General features: G+C 46.8%; 1 protein-coding gene across 3 annotated transcripts in view; it reads right to left on the bottom strand.

Moving 5' to 3' along the window:
• The window catches only part of INPP5D (inositol polyphosphate-5-phosphatase D), a 149156-nt gene that overhangs the window by 68108 nt on the left and 56866 nt on the right, over nucleotides 1–24182 (bottom strand). For 2 of the 3 annotated variants that reach the window (XM_021924147.2, XM_021924148.2), the window contains 4 exons: nucleotides 21465–21615; nucleotides 17857–18028; nucleotides 13164–13304; nucleotides 915–1002 (listed from right to left, as the gene is read on the bottom strand). In XM_021924147.2, coding sequence (XP_021779839.1) covers nucleotides 915–1002; nucleotides 13164–13304; nucleotides 17857–18028; nucleotides 21465–21615 — 552 coding nt within the window. Of the gene's footprint in view, nucleotides 1–914; nucleotides 1003–13163; nucleotides 13305–17856; nucleotides 18029–18687; nucleotides 19695–21464; nucleotides 21616–24182 lie in introns of those variants that run through there. The other variant, XM_021924149.2, reaches the window with a different exon arrangement.

Raw genomic sequence — 24182 nt, 5'->3', positions numbered from 1 at the left:
GCTGAGGCCGGAGAATGGCGTGAACCCGGGAGGCGGAGCTTGCAGTGAGCTGAGATCCGGCCACTGCACTCCAGCCTGGGCGACAGCGCGAGACTCCGTCTCAAAAAAAAAAAAAAAAACTTGTTAAAATTTTTTGATGACACCTTTTGTTACACAGATATTTGCTTAATGGGCAACACGACCTTGGCCTCCTGCCAGGCCACGAGCAGGTGCGGGGGTGGGGGGCACCTTCATCCTGCTCCTCCTGGGATAAGAGGCAGGATCAAGAGTTTAGGTGCCTCCTCTTTTTCTTTCCTTTCAGTTTCTGATGAGAAATGATGGGAACAGGCCCTGCTTGCCCCCTTATTTGGTACAAATAAGTTTTGCTGATGGGTGCATAATTTTTTTTTTTTTTTTTGAGACGGAGTCTCACTCCGTCGCCCAGGCTGGAGTGCAGTGGCCGGATCTCAGCTCACTGCAAGCTCCGCCTCCCGGGTTTACGCCATTCTCCTGCCTCAGCCTCCGGAGTAGCTGGGACCACAGGCGCCCGCCACCTCGCCCGGCTAGTTTTTTGTATTTTTAGTAGAGACGAGGTTTCACCGTGTTAGCCAGGATGGTCTCGATTTCCTGACCTCATGATCCGCCCGCCTCGGCCTCCCAAAGTGCTGGGATTACTGGCGTGAGCCACCGCACCCGGCCGGGTGCATAATTTGAAATCTTTATTCCTCAAATCAAAATCTGGCAGTGGGAGACGGCTTCCTGGGAAGGGCAGGGGCTGAGGCTCCCACCACCCACCCCAGCGTACCTGCTTGCTGTTGCCCAGTGAACACACGGTGGGCCTTGCTCCCCTCTTCCTCCTGAGCCCTCAGGGCTGGCTAACTCAATCCTCCTCCCTGGTGGATTAATCTCACCTTTTCAACCCCAAGACCCTTTACCTGAGGACGTGGACGGAGGCCCGGGGAGAGCTGCTGGTCAAATAACCTCTGCAGAGACTCCAGGGATGGGAGGGTCCGGACGACTTCTCTGGGGGCGGGGGACAAGGTGAACGTCAAGGATTAGTGGGCACTGAAAAGAGTCTTCCATGGCAGCCTGGGCTCCAGCCAGAGACAAGGTCACCCTCAGTCCAGCAGAAGCAAGTAATTCTCCCCAGAAAGACAAGCCCGGGCAAAGATCAAGGCTTGCCAGCACTGGCCCACCCACATTTGACCCGCATCCGTTCCCGACCCACAGCAAACTGGAATTGGTGTGTAGTCCTGATTTTACCTGGGTTTTGCTTTAGCCAAACTACACTCCATAGCCTGTAGAAAATTCAAATCTAGAGTCACAAAATGACTTCACTTAGTCATCCATGGTTCCCAACCTTCAGTGTTTATAAAACACACACACACACACACACACACACACACACACACGTGTTAACAATGCAAATTTCTGGGCTCCAGCATGATTGAGTCTGGAATCTGCATTTTAAATATCAGGGCTGCCCAGTGCTGGTGATCTGTGGATTCTGATGCAAATCCCCTCCTAGCCGCCCAAATGCAGACTCAGAGGGATTTTCCCATTGTCATATCCATTGACAACTCCAATCCTCAGGCTTTATCCGCTCTTTGTTCCCAGCTCATCTTTCTCTATTGTTTTAACGTGGTGGGGCAGACGATTTTGAGTTCTACTTTTCACTTATTGTTTCATCAAAAACTGTTCATGTTTTTACATATTTAACATTCTAATGATTTGAAAATAGTCTATCAAGTAAATGTGCTGAAATTGATTGCTAGATATTTGGGTTACTTTGAGATCTTTGTTACATAAATAAAGGCTGCTCTGGGCCGCGTGGTGGCTCATGCCTGTAATCCCAGCACTTTAGGAGGCCAAGGCGGGCAGATCACAAGGTCAGGAGATCAAGACCATCCTGGCTAACATGGTGAAACCGAAACCCCGTCTCTACTAAAAATACAAAAACATAAATAAATAAATAAATAAATAAAATTAGCCAGGTGTGGTGGCGGGCGCCTGTAGTTCCAGCTACTCGGAAGGCTGAGGCAGGAGAATGGTGTGAACCTGGGAGACAGAGCTTGCAGTGAGCCGAGATTGCACCACTGCACTCCAGCCTGGGTGACAGAGCGAGACTCTGTCTCAGAAATAAAAATAAAAATAATACAGCAATAAATAAAGGCTGCTCTGAACAGCTCTGTTCATATAGCTTTTCTAATTTTTAATTACAGAATTAGGATAAACAGGGATTATGGCTCCTGATCATTATTGCCAAACCTGTGAGTACCAGTTATACAGAGTCACCAGCATTGTCCAGACCTGATCACCCAATAGCTCCAATGGCTGTACTTCTGTTCTTTCTCTCTTTGAAGGGGCATAATACTGCATTTTAATATAGATGAATAAATTTGCATATCTTTAATTTCTAATATCATTGTTTTTCTACTGCTGATTTCTAGTTAATGGCTGCTGCATTTCTCCCATTTCTCTTTGTATAAACTTTTTTGTTTTTTCTCCCTTGCCAATTTTCTGTTGGGAATTTTGTTCACATTTTTATTTTATTTTATTTTATTTTATTTTTTTTTTGAGACGGAGTCTCGCTCTGTCACCCAGGCTGGAGTGCAGTGGCCGGATCTCAGCTCACTGCAAGCTCCGCCTCCCGGGTTCACGCCATTCTCCTGCCTCAGCCTCCAGAGTAGCTGGGACTACAGGCGCCCGCCACCTCGCCCGGCTAGTTTTTTGTATTTTTTAGTAGAGACGGGGTTTCACCGGGTTAGCCAGGATGTCACATTTTTATATAGTGTCATACACTTTACATATTGCTTTGCTTTTTTTTTTGAGACAGAGTCTTACTCTGTTGCCCAGTCTGGAGTGCAGTGGCGTGATCCTGCCTCAGCCTCCCGAGTAGCTGGGATTACAGGCGTACACCACCATGCCCAGCTAATTTTTGTATTTTTAGTAGAGATGGGGTTTCGCAATGTTGGCCAGGCTGGTCTTGAACTCCTGACCTCAGGTGATCTACCCACCTCGGCCTCCCAAAGTGCTGGAATTACAGGCGTGAGCCACCAGGCCTGGCCTTCTTTTTATTTAATCTAGGTGCTGTATTTTTTTTCTTATTACATTATTAATATAATAATATAATATAATCTCATATCATCATAATAAATGCTAATATATGTGTGTGTGTGTGTGTGTATATATATATATATATATATTTTTTTTTTTTTTTTTTTTGAGATGGAATTTTGCTCTTGTTGCCCAGGCTGGAGTGGAGTGGCAGGATCTTGGCTCACTGCAACCTCTGCCTCCCGGGTTCAAGCGATTCTCCTGCCTCGGCCTCCTGAATAGCTGGGATTACAGGCATGCACCATCACACCCAGCTAATTTTGCATTTTCAGTAGAGACGGGGTTTCTCAATGTTGGTCAGGCTGGTCTCGAACTCCTGACCTCAGGTGATCAGCCTGCCTCAGCCTCCCAAAGTGCTGGGATTACAGGAATGAGTCACCACGCCTGGTCTATAACATATATTATATAATATATAATAATATATTCTCATTATCTTATATTAATCCTAGGTGACCTGGATTTCATTATGAAATGATACACAATTTTTTATTGTTTGAGTTTTCATGTTTTCCTTGGCAATTTTTACTTACCATAGTTAATAATTTATCATTGGTATTTACTAGGGAGCAATTATTTGCTTATTTTAAATTGTTTTCTAACTCTTTTGAAGTAGTCATGTTATAGATGAGGGTTTTTGTTGTTCTTCTTCTTTTTTTTTTTTTTTAGATGGAGTTTCGCTCTTGTTGCCCAGGCTGGAGTGCAATGGCGGGATCTTGGCTCACCACAACCTCTGCCTCCTAGGTACAAGTGATTCTCCTACCTCAGCCTCCCGAATAGCTGGAGTTACAGGCATGCACCACCACACCCGGTTAATTTTGTATTTTTAGTAGAGATGGAGTTTCTTCATGTTGGTCAAGCTGGTCTGGAATTCCTGACCTCAGGTGATCCGCCCGCCTCGGCTTCCCAAAGTGTTGGGATTACAGGCGTGAGCCATTGCGCCCAGCCTATTGTTGTTGTTCTATGTGTTTAATTCCTTACCCCATCTAGAACTTTTTTCTTTTTAACCCATTTATGCCTAAGGTCGCATTTTTTTTTAATTTTTGCAATCAGACCTTGGCGATGACCTTGAGCAGTAGGAAATAAATAACTCCCACATGCTTAGCATTCCAATAATGGAACGCTAGGCATAATTGGCTAAATATGCCTCTTTCTCTGAATTACTATTCTGTTTCACTCAACATCAGTTTCTTTTTTTTTCTGTAGTTCTCTTTGGTTAGAGCTTTGCATGAATATGGTAGTATTTGTTTCCAGGCTTCATTTCTTTCATTCAACTAAAAATCCAAACCTCACCACATATACTAGGCAAGGAATTACAGCTTCCAGAATGGTGTGCTAGTTTTCTGGTTTGAAATTGTTATCCTTTGAGGATCAAGGATGAGGATGGGAGCTGTGACCAAGAAGCAGGTGCCGGAGGTGTCTGACGGGGAGGGGAAGGGAAGGGAAGCACGGTGCAGGCAGCGGTCTGTTCCGGGTTTCGCACTCCGCTTCCCAAGAGCTGCTCTGTCCATCTGCCAACACGGTGGTATTCTGATTAAATTATCATTTCGGAAAAGCATTCGGGCTAAAACATCTCTCTAAAGCAGTAATTCAGAACATGTTTTAACATCAAATAGGTCTCCCTCACTCATTGTTCTCCTTTTACAAAACGTTATCCTAAAAACACAAACACACAGGCATACACACAGAAGCTGAATCTTTAGGGTTTTCTAAGAATAACACTGTTTCACCCTGTATTTCTAAGCCTTTTAAAACTTTGAGAAATCTGACTGGCTCCCAGACATATATGGAGGTGTCGGTTAGGGTCAGAATTACCAACCAGGATACACCAGGCCTGTAGCTGGAAGACTTAAGAATCAGCCTTATCCTACAGAAAGGATTTGTCCAGGGATCCCTGGACAACAAGTCCAGCCTTTGGTCCCTAGCTTAAGGGACCGACCCTGAAGAAGGAGCTTCAGCCCTGGGGGAGCAAAGGTGAATAGGGCTGGGTCAGTAGGTCTGGCCCCGGGTATCGCTGGGAGGGTTTAGATCCCTTGCTTGGTCTTTCTGAACCTCCCAGAGAGACAGCTGCTTCCCTCTTTGTTTCCCTTGAGTTAATTGCCTCACGATTCCCATTCAGTTTCTGTCTAGCACATCCAGAGTCTCTGAACCCAGAACTACAGACTCAGAAGGAACATTCTCATGCTTCCTCATGTCCCTTTATTTTTGTTTCCCCAATTTTTTGCCTCTTTTTTGGTATTTTGTAAGTATTTAAAAATCAGATGATAAACAGTATCTCGGGCCGGGCATGGTGGCTCACACCTGTAATCCCAGCACTTTGGGAGGCTGAGGCGGGCAGATCACCTGAGGTCAGGAGTTTGCAACCAGCCTGGCCAATGTGGTGAGACCCCATCTCTTCTAAAAATACAAAAATTAGCTGGGTGCGGTGGTGGGCACCTGTAATCCCAGCTACTGGGGAGGCTGAGGCAGGAGAATCGCTTGAACCCAGGAGGCAGAGGTTGCAGTGAGCCGAGATCACGCCATTGTACTCCAGCCTGGGCAACAAGAGCAAAACTCAGTCTAAAAAAAAAAAAAAAAAAAAAAGAGTATCTCTTTTTCTTTTGTTAAAATGTTTAATGGGGCCATGTGTGGTGGCTCACACCTGTAATTTCAGCACTCTGGGAGGGTAACGTAGGTGGATCACCTGAGGTCAGGAGTTCAAGAACAGCCTGGCCAACATGGTGAAACCTCATCTCTACTAAAAATACAAAAATTAGCCGGGCATGGTGGTGGGCACCTGTAATCCCGGCAACTCAGGAGGCTGAGGCAGGAGAATAGCTTGAACCCAGGAGGTGGAATTTGCAGTGAGCCAAGATCCTGCCACTGCACCCAGCCTGGGGGACGGAGTGAGACTCCACGGTCTCACAAAAAAAAAAAAAAAGTTTAATGGAATGATTTTAATGTTTCCCTATCAATTGTAATTAGTTTTACTTTGATTCATATTGCATTACTAAGGAAGTATCCTTCTATTCCTTTTTTTAAAAAATGATTTTTACAAATTAGAGATGAATTTAAAATGTTATATACGTAAATGGTTTCCTTTTATCTTTTAAACTACTGCACAATTACAGTGTTTTATTTTTGTTGACTCATCTTTGGAGTGACCTCCTAGATAAAGCCTCCATTTTTCATGTCACTGTATTATATTTGCTGGATGTTACTGAAACAATATACATTTATATTAATAAGTGAAATCGGAGATAGAGAGTTTTATTTCAGGCTATTATCTTGATTAGCTTTTTGGATTTGAATCATATTTTTCTTGAAGCATGAATTAGGTGGCTTTTTTGTCATTCAGGAATAATCTATACCTTATGTTCACTATTTTTTCCTTGAAAGTTTAAAGGACACTCGCGGTACTTTTAATGTTTTATATTTTATGTAAACTATGTGTTCCATTTAATTATAACTTGAAGATCTGTAGCTACATAACTGTACACTATTCTTTAGTGATTTGCAAATCTTTAATGCAGATTATTAAATCTCCTTTGACATTTCTCGTGTTTAAAATTTTCTTAATTGACTGTTTTTCCTGATATATCTCTGTTTTTATTTTTACCATCTTGTCCTCCTCGTCTCCTTTCTGGTTGCTGACATTGCTTAGTTGCTCAGCAGAGATTTCTTAAAGGTTCTGTTTTATTCACTGTTGCATTTCCAGCTCCTGGAACAGTGCCTTGCATGTAGTGGGTACACATTGGATCTTTGTTCATGAATATCGAATAAACTAATATTTCAGGTACTTTGCTGGGTCCTGGAAACATCAAGGGGATCAGGACATGACCCATGATGTCTTCAAGAGATTTACAATCTGGACTCAGTTTGCACGTTTGACTTGTTATTCTATTGCCTTTTTTTTTTTTTTTTTGAGACGAAGTCTTGCTCTGTTAGCCTGGAATGCAGTGGCAACATCTCGGCTCACTGCAACCTCCATCTCCAGGGTTCAAGCGATTCTCCCATCTCAGCCTCCTGAGCAGCTGGGATTACAGGTGTGTGACACCACATCTGGCTAATTTTTGTTATTTTTAGTATAGATGACATTTCGCCATGTTGGCCAGGCTAGTCTCAAACTCCTGACCTTGAGTGATCTACCTATCTTCGCCTCCCAAAGTGTTGGGATTACTGGCATGAGCCACCATGCCCGGCCTTCTATTTACTTTTTAATAATAGAACAGAACTTTTAAAGCTATGGTTTTTCCTCTAAGTAGTGCTTTGGCTGCATCACACAGTGTTCTGATATGCGGTGGTTTGACTATGTCACTCTGCACCTACACACCTACCCCATGTATTATTGTGTCAGTTTCTTTCTTAATAAGCTGTAATTCAGAAGGTGTTTGATAAATGTACAGGTAATTGGATGGTTGTGGCTAGTTTTGTGACTTATTTCTATTTTCATCACAGTGTGTTATGGGAGTATAGAATGAACACTTTCTGCTTTAAGTATATTCATATTTTGCTGCTCAGTAAGCTGTAGGCTTCTTGTTTTTAAGATCACCAGGACTATAAAATTTCTGGAAAACAATTTTTGGATTCCTTTTGAGTAAGGCATTTGATTGGTACATTTTTAGGAATTTTCTGGAAAAGACTCATTGTGCTCTTGAATGACAGCTAGGCTGAGCTTTTCCAGGTCAGTAGCCTTTTCCTTGGACATACGGCTTCAGAATCGTTATTATACTGTCAAGGAGTTTGAATAATATTAAATATCGACCATTTTAAAGCTATGGTACTGTTTGTAACGATCTATTTGTTGAATTTATCTTTCCTTGTCATTTAGAGACGTTGTAAGAGATTTAGGCTCGGCACAGTGGCTCACAACTGTCATTCCAGAGCTCTGGGAAGCCAAGGCTTAAGCCCAGAAGTTTGAGACCAGCTTGGGCAGTATAGTGAGACCCCATCTCTAAGGAAAAAAAAAAAAATTGTTTTTATTTAGCTGGGCATGGTGGTGCATGCCTGTAATCCCACATACTTGGGAGTCAAAGGCAGGAGGATTGCTTGAGCCTAGGAGTTCAAGGGTGGATAAGCTATGATCCCACTACTGCACTCCAGCCTGAGTGACAGAGTGAGATGCTGTCTGTTTAAAAGGGGGGAAAAAAAAAAAAAAAAAAGAAGATGTTCAAGTGTTGCTGTTTGATTGTTGTGTTATTTGGATGATTATGGAGCTTCTCAAACCTAGATTTAGCTCTTCTGTAAGCCTGGAAATTTTTTTTTTTTTGGTATACATTAATTCGCAATCTTTTTCCTACTTCTTCGAGAACCTATCCTACTAGCTACAGGTAGCACCTCTGAGGTCTGTCTCCAAGGACTGTCAATTTGTACCACATATTCCTCATCTCGGCTTGTTTAGTCCTTTCATGCTTTTGATATACATGTTTCTGACACTCTACTCTGTTTTGTGATTTAATTTTTGAAATTTGATTGGAAAACTATGGGCTTATTTTATGGCCTCCAATGAACCAGTTATAATGGTAATGAAGTATTTTTGGTTTTGGTTTATTAAAAATCTTATCCTGCTCTCATGTAATAGATATTGTATTGATATTCAGACCGTTGATCTTTTATTTTAAAATTCCACTTGCAATCCTTTCCGTGTCTGCATTTCAGGAGTTACCAAATATTTCCAGTCTCTGGTTCCTTATTCTCTCTCTCTGGAAAAGTTTCTGTCCGGCTCTAGGAAACCTAACCTGGGGTTACAAATCTTGCCTGATGCTTTGTACTGCAAAGAGATCTTTACACCAGACCCGCACGGGGACATCATCACAACATTTCTGCAGAGGAGGCTTCGGCACTTCTCCTCACTCCTCAGTGCTCAACGTCCTTCTCATTCACACTTAGGTCTGAGCAAATAGACCTGGACATCACTGATGCCATTCTCAACCCCCTCCCAGCTCCTCCTTCTCCATCCCTCCTCTAAATCTTGAGCCTGGCCCTATTCTCCTTTGTCTACACTCTCACCTGCAGTGACCTTACCCCCAGCTTTCAGTGATTCCCCAAATGCATCTCCCATGATTCCCCAAAAGGATCCCCCATGATTCCCCAAATGCATCCCCCACATCCTAGCTTCTTAGCACTAGCTCCATGGTTGGTGACTCCACTCGGATGCCTCATGGCCCCTCAAGTCAAATGTAGCCCAGAACTCTCCTCCCACCAACCTCTCCTTCCTCCTCCTTCTTGACTTTCCCCATCCCAGGAACTGGCATCAGCATCCACTCAGCCACTCACACTGGGAACCCAGGGATCACCCTAGATTCATCTTCCCTTCACCCCACATCCAATCAGGCGGCAGGTCTGACACCTCTGCCATGCACACATGTCCCAGGTCATACCAGTTCTCAGCATCTGCACGCCCCTAACCATTGGGTCATTTACCTAATATCTGTTGAGCTACATGTGCCGGAGCCTGTGTATAATGTGAGACTCAGCAGGAAGCAAAACAGACACAGACCCCTGCCCCTGCTAGCTGCCTTCCTCATGGACTGCCATCCTGTCTCACTTGGACAACCACAGCCACTCCCAGCTGGTCCTGCTTTGGGCAGGGCCTCCTAGGATTCATCCTCCACCACTCGAAATCAGATCATGGCATAGCCCTGCACAAACTCTACAGGGCCTCATAAGGCCTTGCGTGATGTGGCTTCTGCCTACAGTGACCAGGTAAAACACAGGACATCCAGTGAAATTTGAATTTCAGATAAACAATGAATAATCTATTAGCATGAGTATATCCCAATATTACATGGTATATACTTATACTAAAGAAGTTGCTGTTCACCTAAAATTCCACCTCTCTGGGCAGCCTGTGCTTTTACTTGATGACTCTGGCCATGTTACACCAGCTTCTCCCCGACCTCTTGTGGTAGGTAAGTTCCTAACACTGACTTGCCACACGGACTTCCTGTTCCTTGAGCAGGCTGTCTTCATTCCTGCCTCAGGACCTTTGTACTTTGTACTTAATGTCCCTCTGCCAAATCACTGGGTGGCTAGCTCCTTCCTGCCACCAAGATCCCAGTTCTGTCACCTCTTTCACCTCCAAAGGAAGCTGGCACTCTCCCACCCAATGTCTCTTCCTCACCTCATCCTGTTTTATCTTATCATGATGTTTACTAAAATTATTGTTTTAGTAAATTTGAACTGGGCATGGTGGCTCATGCCTGTAATTGCAGCACTTTGGGAGGCCAAGGAAGGCAGATTGCTTGAGCCTAGGAATTGGAGACCAGCCTGGGCAACAAGGCAAAACCCCATCTCTACAAAAAACACAACAATTAGTTGGGTATGGTGGCACACACCTGTAGTCCCAGCTTCTCAGTTGGGGTCGGGGGAAGCAGGTGAGTGGGAGGACTCAGGATAGGGGCTGAGAGGTGGGAGGCTCGATTGAGCCCAGGAAGTTGAGGCTGCTGTGAGCTGAGATCTCACCACGGCACTCCAGCCTGGGTGACAGAGCAAGATTCTGTCTCAAAAAAAAAAAAGAAAAAAAAAAATCTTGTTCATATGGATCCTTAATCTACTGTTGTGCTCCTTACTGAGACGCTAAGACATTAGATCCAAAAAGGCCTAAAAGAGCGAGAGCCTTGTGCATTGTGTCTGTTGCTACATCCCAGCACCCAGAACAGGGCTCAGAGGAGGCCTCCAATACATGTTTGTTCAATGAACGAATGAATGAAGACCGATTCCAATCAAAGCAGTTTGAAAATTACAGGTTTACGATTTCAGGGATGAGAATCTGCAGGGATTCTGGGAGGAGAAATGGGAAGTATCATTTTGTTCCTTTCTACGATTTCCTAAAATTCCAAGGCTGATCAAGTCTCCAAGCCTGACAGTCGCTTTACCGATGAAAGCAAAGACAAGTGCGCAAGGGAAATTTAGAGCATGACAGTGTCTTTAATTCTAAACAGAGTCATGGAGCAGCTAGAAGCTGAAGAAGTTCTCTCCATCGGCGCCACATACCTGAGAAGAAGGCAAGTTGGGGAAGCTGCCGCCGCCGTAGTGATGAGGTGACTTGGCTCCTGGGAAATCCAGGGAGCAGTGAGGTGTTAGGGAAACCTAACAACGTGCAGAAGTGTCTGGGGAAGTCTGAGGGAAGCCTCGTGGAGAGACTTAAAATATATCTCTTTCTCCACAAGGAAGCAGGGAAGAACAAAATCTCCATCGAAGCAGAACTAAGAGCCTGTTATCAGCCATCGTGAAATGGTGTTTTACAAAGAGAAAGTGCCGTGTGTGTGTGTTTTCCCCTAGCGATAAAGTGATTCATAACAACAGCATCAAATGGAACAAAATGCCTCCATGGAAATCTATGAAAATGATAGCTGCAGGTCCAATTAGCTACAGCTGCATGAGCTGAAAGCCAATTCATTGAAATGAAGCCCAACTGGCCAATTTGGTGAGTGCTCAATTTGTCAAAGAAATTATTTGTTAAATTTACCAAATGTACTGATTGTGCTTTTAAAAGCCTTTAAAAGGAAAGTTGAATTGGATTACTGATGATAAAAGATTCTTTTCTGCATACTAACTAAGCTAAGATTGATATAGCCCCAGAGAAATCGACAAAGGAATCTTGAAACTTCTGTATGTGTAATGAAACACAAAACAGCACAGACTAAAAAACCGTTGCCAGTATGAAATCCCATTTTTCTAACCAAAATGTTGACCTTTCATTTTTTTGTTTGTTTCTTTGTTTATTTGAGACGGAGTCTTGCTCTGTTACCGAGGCTAGAGAGCAGTGGCGAGATCTTGGCTCACCGCAACCTCAGCCTCCCAGGTTCAAGTGATTCTCCTGCCTCAGCCGCCAGAGTAGCTGGCATCACAGGTGTGCGCTACCACGCCCAGCGAATTTTTTTTTTTTTTTTTTTTTAATTAGAGACAGGGTTTCACCATGTTGGCCAGGCTGGTCTCAAACTCCTGACCTCAGGTGATCCACCCGCCTCGGCCTCCCAAAGTGTTGGGATTACAGGCATGAGCCACCACACCCGACCTGACCTTTCATTTGTGATGGGATTGTTTTGGCTCCCTGTGACTTTGTTCAGATGCTCTGGAATGTTTTTTTTTTTTCTCTTTCAAGCTTTTGGCGTTTAAAATACTCTGCCAATTCTTTGGACGGCATATTAGCCTTACTTTTGCACTTTTAACAATTAAAACGTAATTAACTTTCGTCAATTAATTTTTTTTTTTTTTTTTCTGAGAGGGAGTCTTAGTCTGTCGCCCATGCTGGAGTGCAGTGGCACAATCTCGGCTCACTGCAAGCTCTGGTTCCTGAGTTCATACCATTCTTCTGCCTCAGCCTCCCAAGAAGCTGGGACTACAGGCACCTGCCACCATGCCCGTCTAATTTTTTGTATTTTTTAGTAGAGACGGGATTTTACCATGTTAGCCAATCCTAGCCAGGATGGTCTTGATCTCCTGACCTCATGATCCGCCCGCCTCAGCCTCCCAAAGTGCTGGGATTACAGGCGTGAGCCACCGCGCCCGGCTTATCAATTAAATTTTAAAATGTAAAACCAAAAGAATCTAAAAGAAATCAGAACCTTTACCAGTTGGTCATTCAATGGATTGGATATCAGAAAATTGAAGTTTTGGTGAATCATCTCACTTTGAAAAATTGACATCACTGGAAATCTTGGGCTATAACAACCCACGCAGAAAATAGACTGACTTTAATTTATTTCCTTTCAGTGCCTTTCTGTGCTTGTCATGTGTAACGGCTGCAGCAAATAGCAAGAGCAGCAGCAAAAATCTTAAGAGCCAGATCCTGTGCAAGTGAGAAAGGGCTGGCCATGTCCTCCCACCCCATCCACTTCCCAGAGCAACTGGCCTCCAATTAACTTTAGTTTCAAAAAGCTGCAGCACACACAAGCTACTGTTCAAATTCCGTGATAACAAGACCTCCAAACAACCACAGAGATTTCTAAGCTGTGCTCACCACTCAATTATTGTGAGTTCAGCAGAGGCATTTGTTCAGCCAGGCAGAGGCAGAGGTCACTCTCATGAGCTGTTTCTCTCGCCTGCTGGCCGCCCCCACCTGCCCGCCCCCGTGGGCCAGCCATTACCCATAGAGCTCCTTGCAGAGCAGTGTGGTCAGTTTCTTCAGGTGAGGAAGACTGCTGGACCCCGTCTTCACAAATTCAGAGTCCAGGGCGAGCTGAGTGCTTAAATAATCTTGGATGGCCTTAAGATGCTCTTCTGGAAGCCTAAAAAAAGAAAAAAGAAACAAACCATGCTTGCCTGTTTCTTTTAGCCCCCATCACCAGCGGGAACAGCAACAACAATAACAAATCCTCTTCCTCAGAGCCTCCAAGGGGACACGGTCCTTCAGGAGAACGTTTGCAAACCTGGACAAAGGTTCCCATGGTCAGAACAAGAAAAAGTGGCCCAGCAGGAAAGGTGCCTCTCAATGAGCTCCTTTGGGTGCTGCTGGGAGGAAGTGGTTCTGGCTGGGGGTCTGGGAAATGGTTATACTTTAAAAAGGAGACCAAGCTGGGCACAGTGGTTCACGCCTGTAATCCTAGCATTTTGGGAGGCCAAGGCAGGCAAATCACCTGAGGTTAGGAGTTTAAGACCAGCCTGGCCAACACGGGGAAACCCTGCCTCTACTAAAAATACAAAAATTAGCCGGGTGTGATGGTGGGCACCTGTAATCTCAGCTACTTGGGAGACTGAGACAGGAGAATCATTTGAACCTGGAAGGCAGAGGTTGCAGTGAGGCAAGATCGCGCCACTGCGCTCCAGCCTGAGTGACAGAGTGAGACACTGTCTCAAAAAAAAAAAAGAGGCCAAAAGCTTTGGAAAGTGTATAGCAGAACTGTTTACCTATCTTACCTACTTCTAAAGATAGGATCTGAGAGCTGGAAGGATGATGGGATCTAGAGATAGCAAATGGCTTTAGCTCACATGCACTCTGCAATCTCACAGCCAAAGGCTACCTAAGGCACTGTGTTTGGAGGGTCTGGAGTCATCCCAGGCTCTGTGGGGGAGTCTGAGTGATTAGTGATGGGGCTGGGGATATGGAATGAGGTAGTGCAAGTGGCCGACTTTGCTGTGTCGAATCTGCTCCAACCCTTCAGTGTACAGAGTGAATGGGGTTGAAGGCAGGGTTTGTTTACTGTGCAGATCAACCCTGGTGGCAGAGGCACAGGCAGAGAGCCCAGGTCAGTCCCACGAGGGGCGCCCACTAAAGTCGGATCAGCCCTCTGCATTCTATCTTCCAGCACCTTTTGTTCCGGGTAACGCTTGAGTGTTTGTTCCCATAATGATGGAAATTGTAATCATAGCAAGTATTTCCTGAACACAACATGTCAGACACTACGCTAAGCACTTTATGCTCATTTTCTCCATTAACCCACAAATCAATTTTATGACTCAGATATTATTACTAATTATTCCTGTTTCACAAATCAGAAAACTGAGGCTTAAGCATGTTAATTACCTGTGTGTAAAAAAAAATTATTACAAGCCTTAATTTTTTTTTTTTTTTTTTTTTTTTGAGACAGAGTCTCACCCTGTCACCCAGGCTGGAGTGCAATGGCAAGATCTCAGTTAACTGCAACCTCCACCTCCCGAGTTCAAGCGATTCTCCTGCCTCAGCCTCCTGGGTAGCTGGCAACACAGGCATGCACCACCAGACCTAGCTAATGTTTGTATTTTTAGTAGATGAGGGGTTTTACCATGTTGGCTAGGCTGACCTCAGGTGATCCACCCACCTTGGCCTCCCAAAGTGCTAGGATTACAGGTGTGAGCCACCCCAGCCCGCCGCCTTAAAGATTTTTGTTCCAGGCTTGATATGTAATCAAGTTGAAACTAAAGGACACAAGGATTTTCCTGTGGGATCTGTGAAAGAATGAAAAGCCGTTGCTCGTAAGATTGGACAGGAATTGCCAGGCATGGTGGTTCATGCCTATAATCCCAGCACTTTGGGAGGCAGAGGTGGGCAGACCACCTGAGGTCAGGAGCTCAAGGCCAGCCTGGCCAACATGGTGAAACCCTGTCTCTACTAAAATACAAAAATTAGCTGGGTGTGGTGGCGTGCATTTGTAGTCCCAGCTACTCAGGAGGCTGAGGCGGAAGGATTGCTTGAACCCGGGAGGTAGAGGTTGTAGTGAGCCCAGTTCACTGCACTGTGCTCCGGCTTGAGTGACAGAGTGAGACTCTGTCTCAAAAAAAAAAAAAAAAAAAAAAATACCGAACAGGACTGGCTTACCCATTTGACTTGTTAGATTGAGAAGAGAACATTTACATTTAAGTTCATCTGTATTTATTCTGGGTCTTGACATCATAGAAATCCAGTGTCTGCCTGAGTCTGTTTACTAAAAGGAACAAACATCTCTTCTATAGTATTAAAACAGTGGTCCCCAACCTTTTTGGCACAAGGGACCGGTTTTGTGGAAGACAATTATTCCACAGACGGATGGTGGGGGGATGGTTTTGGGAGGAAACTGCTCCATCTCAGATCATCAGGCATTAGTTAGATTCTCCTAAGGGTTGTGCAACCTAGATCCCTCACATGCACAGTTCACAGTCGGGTTCACACTCGTATGAGAATCTAATGGCACCGCTGATCTGACAGGAGGCGGAGCTCAGGTGGTAATACTCACTCGCCCGCCGCTCACCTCCAGCTGCCACCCAGTTCCTAACAGGCCAGGGTTGGGGACCCCTGTATTAAAATATGTATCTTAACAGCTCTAATGACTATTGCCTTATAACTTTGATACCATGAATCTGTATTACAGGCAGTTCTATTTGTTAAAATGTTTGTTGTAGGCTGGGCACAGTGGCTCACGCCTATAATCCCAGCACTTTGGGAGGTCGAGGAGGGCAGATCACCTCAGGTTGGGAGTTCGAGACTAGCCTGACCAACATGGAGAAACCCCATCTCTACTAAAAATACAAAATTAGCCGGTTGTGGTGGCGCATGGCTGTAATCCCAGCTACTCGGGAGGCTGAAGCAGGAGAATCACTTGATTCCGGGAGCCGGAGTTTGCGGAGAGCTGAGATTGTGCCATTGCAATCCAGCCTGGTGGATAAGAGCAAAACTCCGTCTCAAATAACAAAAGTTTGTTGTAGAAAAGTGTTGACATAAAGATGTAAACTATGTTTATCTGAGAAGGCTAATTTTACTTCGAAACGTGATAATTAACCTATTAACTAAGACCTAACTGATGAGAGCTAATTAACTTGCAGGAAAGACTGTGCAAGTTGTCATTTAAAGAAAAATAATCAAAAGGCAATCCTCTATGTGCAAAGCAACTTGACAAGCGAAATAGACTGATTTTAAAACACAATGTGGAGTCCCAGTTTTCCTTGACCCTGAGAATGGAGGGCGGCTCTGGGTTGCCGCTTTCCTTGGTCTCTGCACATGGCCCCTTCACTCATTCTCATCTCTAGACAGAAGTTTTAGGAAGATTCCACTGCCGCGAGAAGCTAAGACAGAAAAAGCAGGCCTCTCTGCCCATGAGCCTCAGCCCACGCCCCGACCCTAACTCCTCCTGGAAGGCTGCCTGGAAGCTCCGCTTCACGCCTCTGCTGGCCCCACTGAGGCAGAAGCCCATAACCAGGGTGGAGGGGCTGATTAGGAGATGGAGTTGGCAGGAGGTGTAGGAGCCTTAGGAGGAGAGGTCAGCAGGTGGAACCATGGGGTGTCCCCGACTCTTCCCCATGCAGTTTACTGCATTCAGCATCCAAACCTGGGAAGAAATGGAAACCCTGGGGAATTAAACAATGGGCTCTATGTGGATTTTTTTTTTTTTTTGACACAGTTTTTCTCTTGTTGCCCAGGCTGGAGTGCAGTGGTGCTATCTCGGTTCACTGCAACCTCCGCCTCCCAGGTTCAAGCTATTCTCCTGCCTCAGCCCCCCGAATAGCTGGGACTATAGGTGCCCGCCACCATGCCGAGCTAATTTTTGTATTTTTAATGGAGAAGGGGTTTTGCCATGTTGGTCAGTCTGGTCTTGAGCTCCTGGACTCAGGTGATCCGCCCACCTCGGCCTCCCAAAGTGCTGGGATTACAGGAATGAGCCACCGTGCCCAGCCTATGTGGAATACTTTTAAACATCTGTTATTTAGACACATATATTGAGATAATCAACATAGTGGCAACACTGGATATTTGGCTATTTGATAAACAGCACAAATAATTCAAGGAGCGTGCACAGAACTCAGCCTGGAGACCCCAGGGAAGAACCAATGGGTATGTCCAGGTGGAAATAGGAACACGCCAAGTATCTTAGCAACCCGGTGGCATATGTGTCCCATCGGCATCTACTTCATATTTTGCCAAGTGAGAGAGTAGGAGGGCAGCCCTGGCAGCCTCAGATGGATCCTTCAAGTTGGAAATGCGGCTTCAGCCCTGTCATTAGGATTTCTTTGGGGGGCAGGGGAGGGCTTCTCACAAAGAAACAAAACAAAGTTACATTTAGTAAGGCATGGAGATTACCGGGTGCTAACTTATTAATTAATGTAGCACATATCCAGTGAGTGTCTACACTATGCCAGGCCGTGCCTGGAGACACAATGCTCCCCCACCCCCGTGGAGCGCTTTTCCGGTTAAGGCCCACGCCCCTGGCCTTCTTGAAGCCGATGGTGCAAAGGCCTCTGAGGTGCAAGCTGACAAGCACCCCTCTCCGGAGACTTTCCCACCTCCCTCTGGTCACCAGGCCCATAACTAGGATCCAGACCCAAGCCATCCAGCCCGGCCCTGGCTGGGCTCACTGCAGATGAAGCCCCGGCTGGACTGGAGTGGGGACTCACCCACTGGTGTCCATGCTTTGCAGTCGCTGGAACAACGTTTCGGAGAGGCTCGGCCGGCTGGTCTCGGTCGCTCGGGGATTCTCGTTTGAAAGAGGAACCTCCTTGGCCTCACAGGAGCCAGCAGACGGAGGGATGTTTCTCGGGGGCAGCTCGGGGGGAGACACGACACTTTCTACCGGAGAGAACAACAGGAAGGCCATTGGTGAGGACACTGTGCATGCAACCTGGCCTTCACCGCAGCCCCATGGGGTCCAGGCCGCGACACCCATGTTATCAATCTCCATCTGCGTCCCCACGTCCCTCACTGACTCCCTCCTGGAGGGACAGCCTCTTGCCACAGGGCCCTGGCTAGAACAGTGTCTGCCCCTCCTTGGCCATCAGCAAACACCTGCCGGGGCCAGAAGGCCCTGCTCCACTGGAGGGCCTGAAAGGCCTGCAGCGCTGCTGACCTTGGGAGGACTAAGCCAGCAGTGGCAGGCAGGTGAGCAGGATGGGTCTGGCTCTCAGGCTTTCAGGGGCTGAGACAGGTGCCTCATGATGGCTGAGTCCTGGACTGGGCAGAGGCCCAGTTCCCAGAATAGGCCAAAACCACAGGAGGGAACCAGGGGTAAGGAGGCAGATAGGCCTAGCCACACTGCCCCTCTCCCTCTCTCCCTGGTCCCCTCTCTACAGCCTCTGCCCTTCCTTCTCTCCTCCCCCAGACCCTCAGAAACACACAAAAGAAAGCAAGGGGGTGCCCTTCACTCAGAGACATTCAACAAATGACTTGAACTTGGCCTGGTAGTGGGAGCCCACCCATCCCCTTTAGGAGAAGGTTCATCCTGTACATACCACGAATGGATAAAGGTCGCTGAGTCCCTCAGGTCCAGAGCTCTGTCTGAGCCTCTTCCCACACATAGCAGCTGCCCCTGGCCCAACCACAGTGGGCCCCGGGGGACCTCCTCTTTAGAGAACGGGCCCTTCACTTCCTCTCTCTGGGGTTCTGAAGACAACTAGGAGTCTGCTTTGAGCTCCATGGTCTGGCAGTGCCCTGGGCCCAAGCAGACCTCTTGGACTGCGGGTGCCTCATGTAGCATTGCTCTGGTTCAAGCCGACAACTGGGCGACCTCGTTTGGGGAAGTGAAGCCAGCAGTCATGAGACTGAGGTTCTTTTTTCGGCCCTCACAGAAACTTGTCGGGATCTTCCTCCAGACAGCCATGCCCAGAGGGGCCCAACTAGCTGGGGTGGGTGGCCCGAGGGGAGTGAGGGTGGTTAGCTTCTTCAGGACAGCTTCTCAGCATGGCCCTGGGTGCCTGGGGGCAGCTGGGGCAGGTGCGGCCAGGGCGCGGTGCTGGTGAGTGACCTTGGGCTCACAATGGGACAGGTCAGCCCTAGCTCTTCCACAGCCTGACCTCCCTGATTCCAGAGGGCAGCGCTCACTCAGACCAGGGAGGCCAGAAGGGACAGGGCCTGCCTAGGACCCCTTCAGCCTCCATGGAGCTGCGGTCCTTTTGGAAATGAAGAGCTGCGCAACCATGAAAAGGGCGTTTCCATGAGGGTGGGAGGAAGCAGGGGGCCCTGGTGGCCCATAAGCCAGCCCACAGGTGAGGGAGAGAAAGGATGCCTACAGCAAGCCCCCAGAACAGGCAGGAGCCAGGCAAGGGTCTCAGCACGTCTGGACGAATCTTTCCTCTCTTGGGGGAGAGCCTGGGGGACCTGGCAGTCTCCACCTGCTGGAATTCAGGAAGAGCCCTGGGCAACTGACGGGCCGGTTAGGTATCTCATGCTTTTCTTTTAGGAAATAAGCCTTTTTTTTTGTTTTGTTTCTTTTTTTTTTAACTTGTATTTTAAGTTCAGGGGTACCTGTGCAGGTTTATTACATAGGTAAACTTACGTCATGGGGTTTGTGGTACAGATTAGTTCATCATCCTGGTATTAAGCCTAGTACCCAATAGTTATTTCTGATCCTGTCCTTCCTCCCACCCCACCACCTTCAGGAAGGCTCCAGTGTGCGCTGTTCCCTTCTTTGTGTCCATGTGTTTTCATCATTTATCTCCTACTTAAGTGAGAACATGTGGTGTTTGGTTTTCTGTTCTTGTGTTTGTTTGCTAAGGATCCATCCATGTTCCTGCAAAGGACATGATCTTGTTCTTTTTGCTGGCTGCATAGTATTCCTTGGTGTACATGTACCCCATTTTCTTTATCCAGTCTACCACTGATGGGCATTTAGGCTGATTCCATGTCTTTGTTATTGCAAATAGTGCTGCAGTGAACATACGCAGATGTGTCTTTGTAACAAAATGATTTCTATTCCCTTAGGTATATTCTCAGTAAATCTTTGAGGGGAAAAGTGGGACATCCCCAGGTAAGCTCCTTCTCTGCAAGACTTTTTCCATCTAATTTTTTTTTTTTTTTTTTTTTTGAGACGGAGTCTCCCTGTTGCCAGGCTGGAGTGCAGTGCTGCAATCTTGGCTCACTACAACCTCCACCTCCTGGGTTCAAGCGATTTTCCTGCCTCAACCTCCCAAGCTGCTGGAACTACAGGTGTGTACCACCACACCTGGCTAATTTTTGTATTTTTAGTAGACACAGGGTTTCATCATGTTGGCCAGGATAGTCTCGATCTCCTGACCTCGTGATCCACCCGCCTCAGTCTCCCAAAGTGTTGGGATTACAAGCGTGAGCAACCGCACCCAGCTGGGACTGTACATTTTTTTCAACATATTTTTAGGGGTTATGTTTCCCCCACCCCCTTTTAATGACATAAAGACACACCGTCCTCATCCTCCCAGTTAGTGCAAGGGTCTCCTCCTTCACTCTCCTCGCATTGAAATTCAGCGGATTGTAATGATACTAATGACCGTAGCTGCATTTATTGAGTGCTTACTATTAATATGTGCCAGGCTCTGTGTGCTACATTTCTCAACTCATTTGATCCTTGGGATACCGTGAGAGGCAGGTACTATTGCTATTCTCTCTCTCTCTGTCTTTTTAAAGACCAGTCAAGTGAAGCAGAGGAAGTGGAGCCTTTTTACTCTCTCTCTTTCTCTCTCTCTCTCTCTTTTTTTTTTTTTTTTCTTAGACAAGGTCTCTTTCTGTCACCCAGGCTAGAGTGCAGTGGTGCAATCACGGCTCACTGCAACCTTGAACTCCTGGACTCAAGGAATCCTCCTGCCTCAGCCTCCTGAGTAGCTAGGACTACAGGTCTGAGCCACCATGCCTGAATACATTTTTTAAAACGCTTTTTGCAGAGACAGGGTTGCCTTTGTTGCCCAGGAGGGTCTCAAACTCCTGGCCTCAAGCGATCTTCCCACCTTGGCCTCCTAAAGTTCTGGGGTTACAGGCATGAGCCAGCAAGCCCAGCCTTATTTTTACTGTCTCTTTAAAGAGAAGTCTGTGATTCAGAGAGGTCAGGTAATTTCCCCAAGGTCACACAGCTAATAAGCTGGGGAGGAGAAATTTTAACCTGTGTCTGCCTGACCCCAGAGCCTGTGTTCCTAACTTGTCCTTAACCCCATGCCAACAATCTCCCTCTGATAATAGGACTCACCTAATCTACAAGCACTCAAGGTGGGTGCAGGGCAAGTTCCCAAAAGTGCCTCCTGCCGTCCTGTCCCTCCCTCCCTACCTGTGTCCTCCTCAGGGTCGTCGCCTGTGTCCTCTTCCTCCAGTGGCACAGGGTATTGCAGATGGGTCACCAGCCCCATGTTTTCCTTCTTGTAAAACTCGATGAGCTGGTCCAGTTTGGTAAAGAACCTCATGGGGACGCCTTCGGATGCCTGAGGACAGAACACCCAAACAAACGCACATGTTAACCAACTAGAATGTCACCCAACCACAAAGGCCACCTGCAGCGGAGACCAGTGAGGCAGAGGGAGTGACTGTGATCCAGGAAAAGCCCTAGGCTCCTACACAGGGTGTGTGGCCCTCACGCCCACAACCTCACATCCTGCAACCAGCAGCTGCCAAGGGTCCTTCTGCAAAAGGCACACAGAGGATCGTTCCTAAGATCTGTTTTTCTTTCCATTTAAAAAAAAAACTTTTATTTTTAAAAGTATTTTTGGGCCAGGCACGGTGGCTCACACCTGTAATCCTAGCACTTTGGGAGGCCAAGGCAGGTGGATCACCTGAGGTCAGGAGTTTGAGACCGGCCTGGCCAACATGATGAAACCCCATCTCTACTAAAAAAAAAAAAAGAATACAAAAATTAGACAGGTGTGGTGGCAGGTGCCTGTAATCCCTGCTACTCGGGAGGCTGAGATAGGAGAATCACTTGAACCTGGGAGGCGGAGGTTGCAGTGAGCTGAGATCGCGCCACTGCACTCCAGCCTGGGCAACTCAGTCTCAAAATAAATAAAATCAAATAAAAGTATTTTTATACAAATAGTATATTTATATTATGGCAAAATTAGAAATATGATTTTTTAATCAAAAATCTGTCTGGGTGCAATGGCTCATGCCAATAATCCCAGCACTTTGGGAGGCTGAGGTGGGCAGATCACTTGAAGTCAGGAGTTTGAGACCAGTCTGGCCAACATGGTGTAAGGCCCTGTGGCTCTAGCCCGTCGTTCCAGGTGGTCCCAGAGCAGCCAGCCCGACCCCTACCTCATCCTTTACCCTCTTGCCAGGCCCTGCCCTCAGGGGCAGCTAAACAGGAGCAAGGGATCAGGCTGTGGGTAGGCACAGGAATGAGCCCCAAAGAGGCACCCCCTCTGGGTGAGGCCTCCCTGGTCTGGAGGAGCATAGTGCCCCTGGCAACTGCTAAGTGCCTGTGATTCACCCTGTCCTCCTAACAGCCACCATGTCAGTGACTTTCAGATTATTTTATTTTATTTTATTTGAGATGGAGTCTCACTCTGTCGCCCAGGCTGGAGTGCAGTGGCACGGTCTCGGTTTACTGCAGCCTCCACCACCTGAATTCAAGACATTCTCTGGCCTCAGCCTCCCAAGTAGCTGGGATTACAGTTGTCCACCACCACACCCAGCTAATTTTTGTAATTTTAGTAGAGACGGGATTTCACCATGTTGGCCAGGCTGGTCTCAAACTCCTGATCTCAAGTGATCTGCTCGCCTCAGCCTTCCAAAGTGCTGGGATTACAGGTGTGAAACACCCACACCCGGCAACTTTCAGGTCATTTAAAAATTAGTTGAAAAGTCGCCATCCGGCTGGGCGCGGTGGCTCAAGCCTGTAATCCCAGCACTTTGGGAGGCTGAGACGGGTGGATCGCGAGGTCAGGAGATCGAGACCATCCTGGCTAACACGGTGAAACCCCATCTCTACTAAAAAATACAAAAAAACTAGCCGGGCGAGGTGGCGGGCGCCTGTAGTCCCAGCTACTCGGGAGGCTGAGGCAGGAGAATGGCGTAAACCCGGGAGGTGGAGCTTGCAGTGAGCTGAGATCCCGCCACTGCACTCCAGCCTGGGTGACAGAGCGAGACTCCATCTCAAAAAAAAAAAAAAGAAAAGTCACCATCCTTGGAGTTGGAAGTCAAGGACCTCACCGCTCCTCTGGGGGCTGCCAGCTGCCTTCTTTCTGGAGGGAATGGGACCCATCGCCTGTGGGAAATGAGACCCATAGGCAAGTAGGATGGAGGTTGAAAATCCCACCCTGGTTGGTGAGCGGGCGGCATCTGGCCTGAGCGTGGCTGGGCCAAGCGGTGCCTTCCTGCCTCCAAGTCAGATAGCTACTGGGATTGGGAGTGATTTGGGCGGGTGGGAGGGTGCCTAAAGGTCTTCAGGATTACAGGTAAGTGGAATCGGGAGAGCAGATGAGGCAGGATGTCCCAGACTGGGACAGATTCAGACATCAGGGAGCAGGGTTAGGATTCAGACCTGTTCCCGAGCGCTTGTGCCTGGGTGGCTAACTCCAAGTCCTAGTGAGGACGCATACACCTCTTTCCCTGATCTGTGATTCAGGGCTGTCCATTTGGGCTCTCTCTCTCTCTCTCTCTTTCCAAGTGTGTTTTTTGTGTGTATATGCATTGTACACATGTATAAGCCTGTGCCTGGGGGTATATGTGTGTGTTTGTGTGTGTATCTTTAGTTAGTAAATTTATAGAGAGTTTAGCAAAACGGTGTCCTAAATTCTTTTCAATAAATTCCCTTGTTTCTACAAAGCCCCATGTTAAGCAATCTCTTTCAAACATTGTTGAACCAGAACTATCTGAGCAGCAGCAGCCGGGCCTTCTATAAAGTAACATGAGTAAGTTCAAAAACCAAAGTGAACAGAATAGCAAAAATAATTTGACACGATACAAGATCTATGAACTCGATTCAGTTAAACCAGTCGTGAAAAGTGTCAGACTGTCAAAAAATGTACAGCTAATAGATGACAAGCCATTAAGA

Source organism: Papio anubis, chromosome 10, assembly GCF_008728515.1.
Source record: "Papio anubis isolate 15944 chromosome 10, Panubis1.0, whole genome shotgun sequence".
Classification (NCBI taxonomy): Eukaryota; Metazoa; Chordata; class Mammalia; order Primates; family Cercopithecidae; genus Papio; species Papio anubis.
This window is presented reverse-complemented; position numbering and strand designations above follow the sequence as displayed.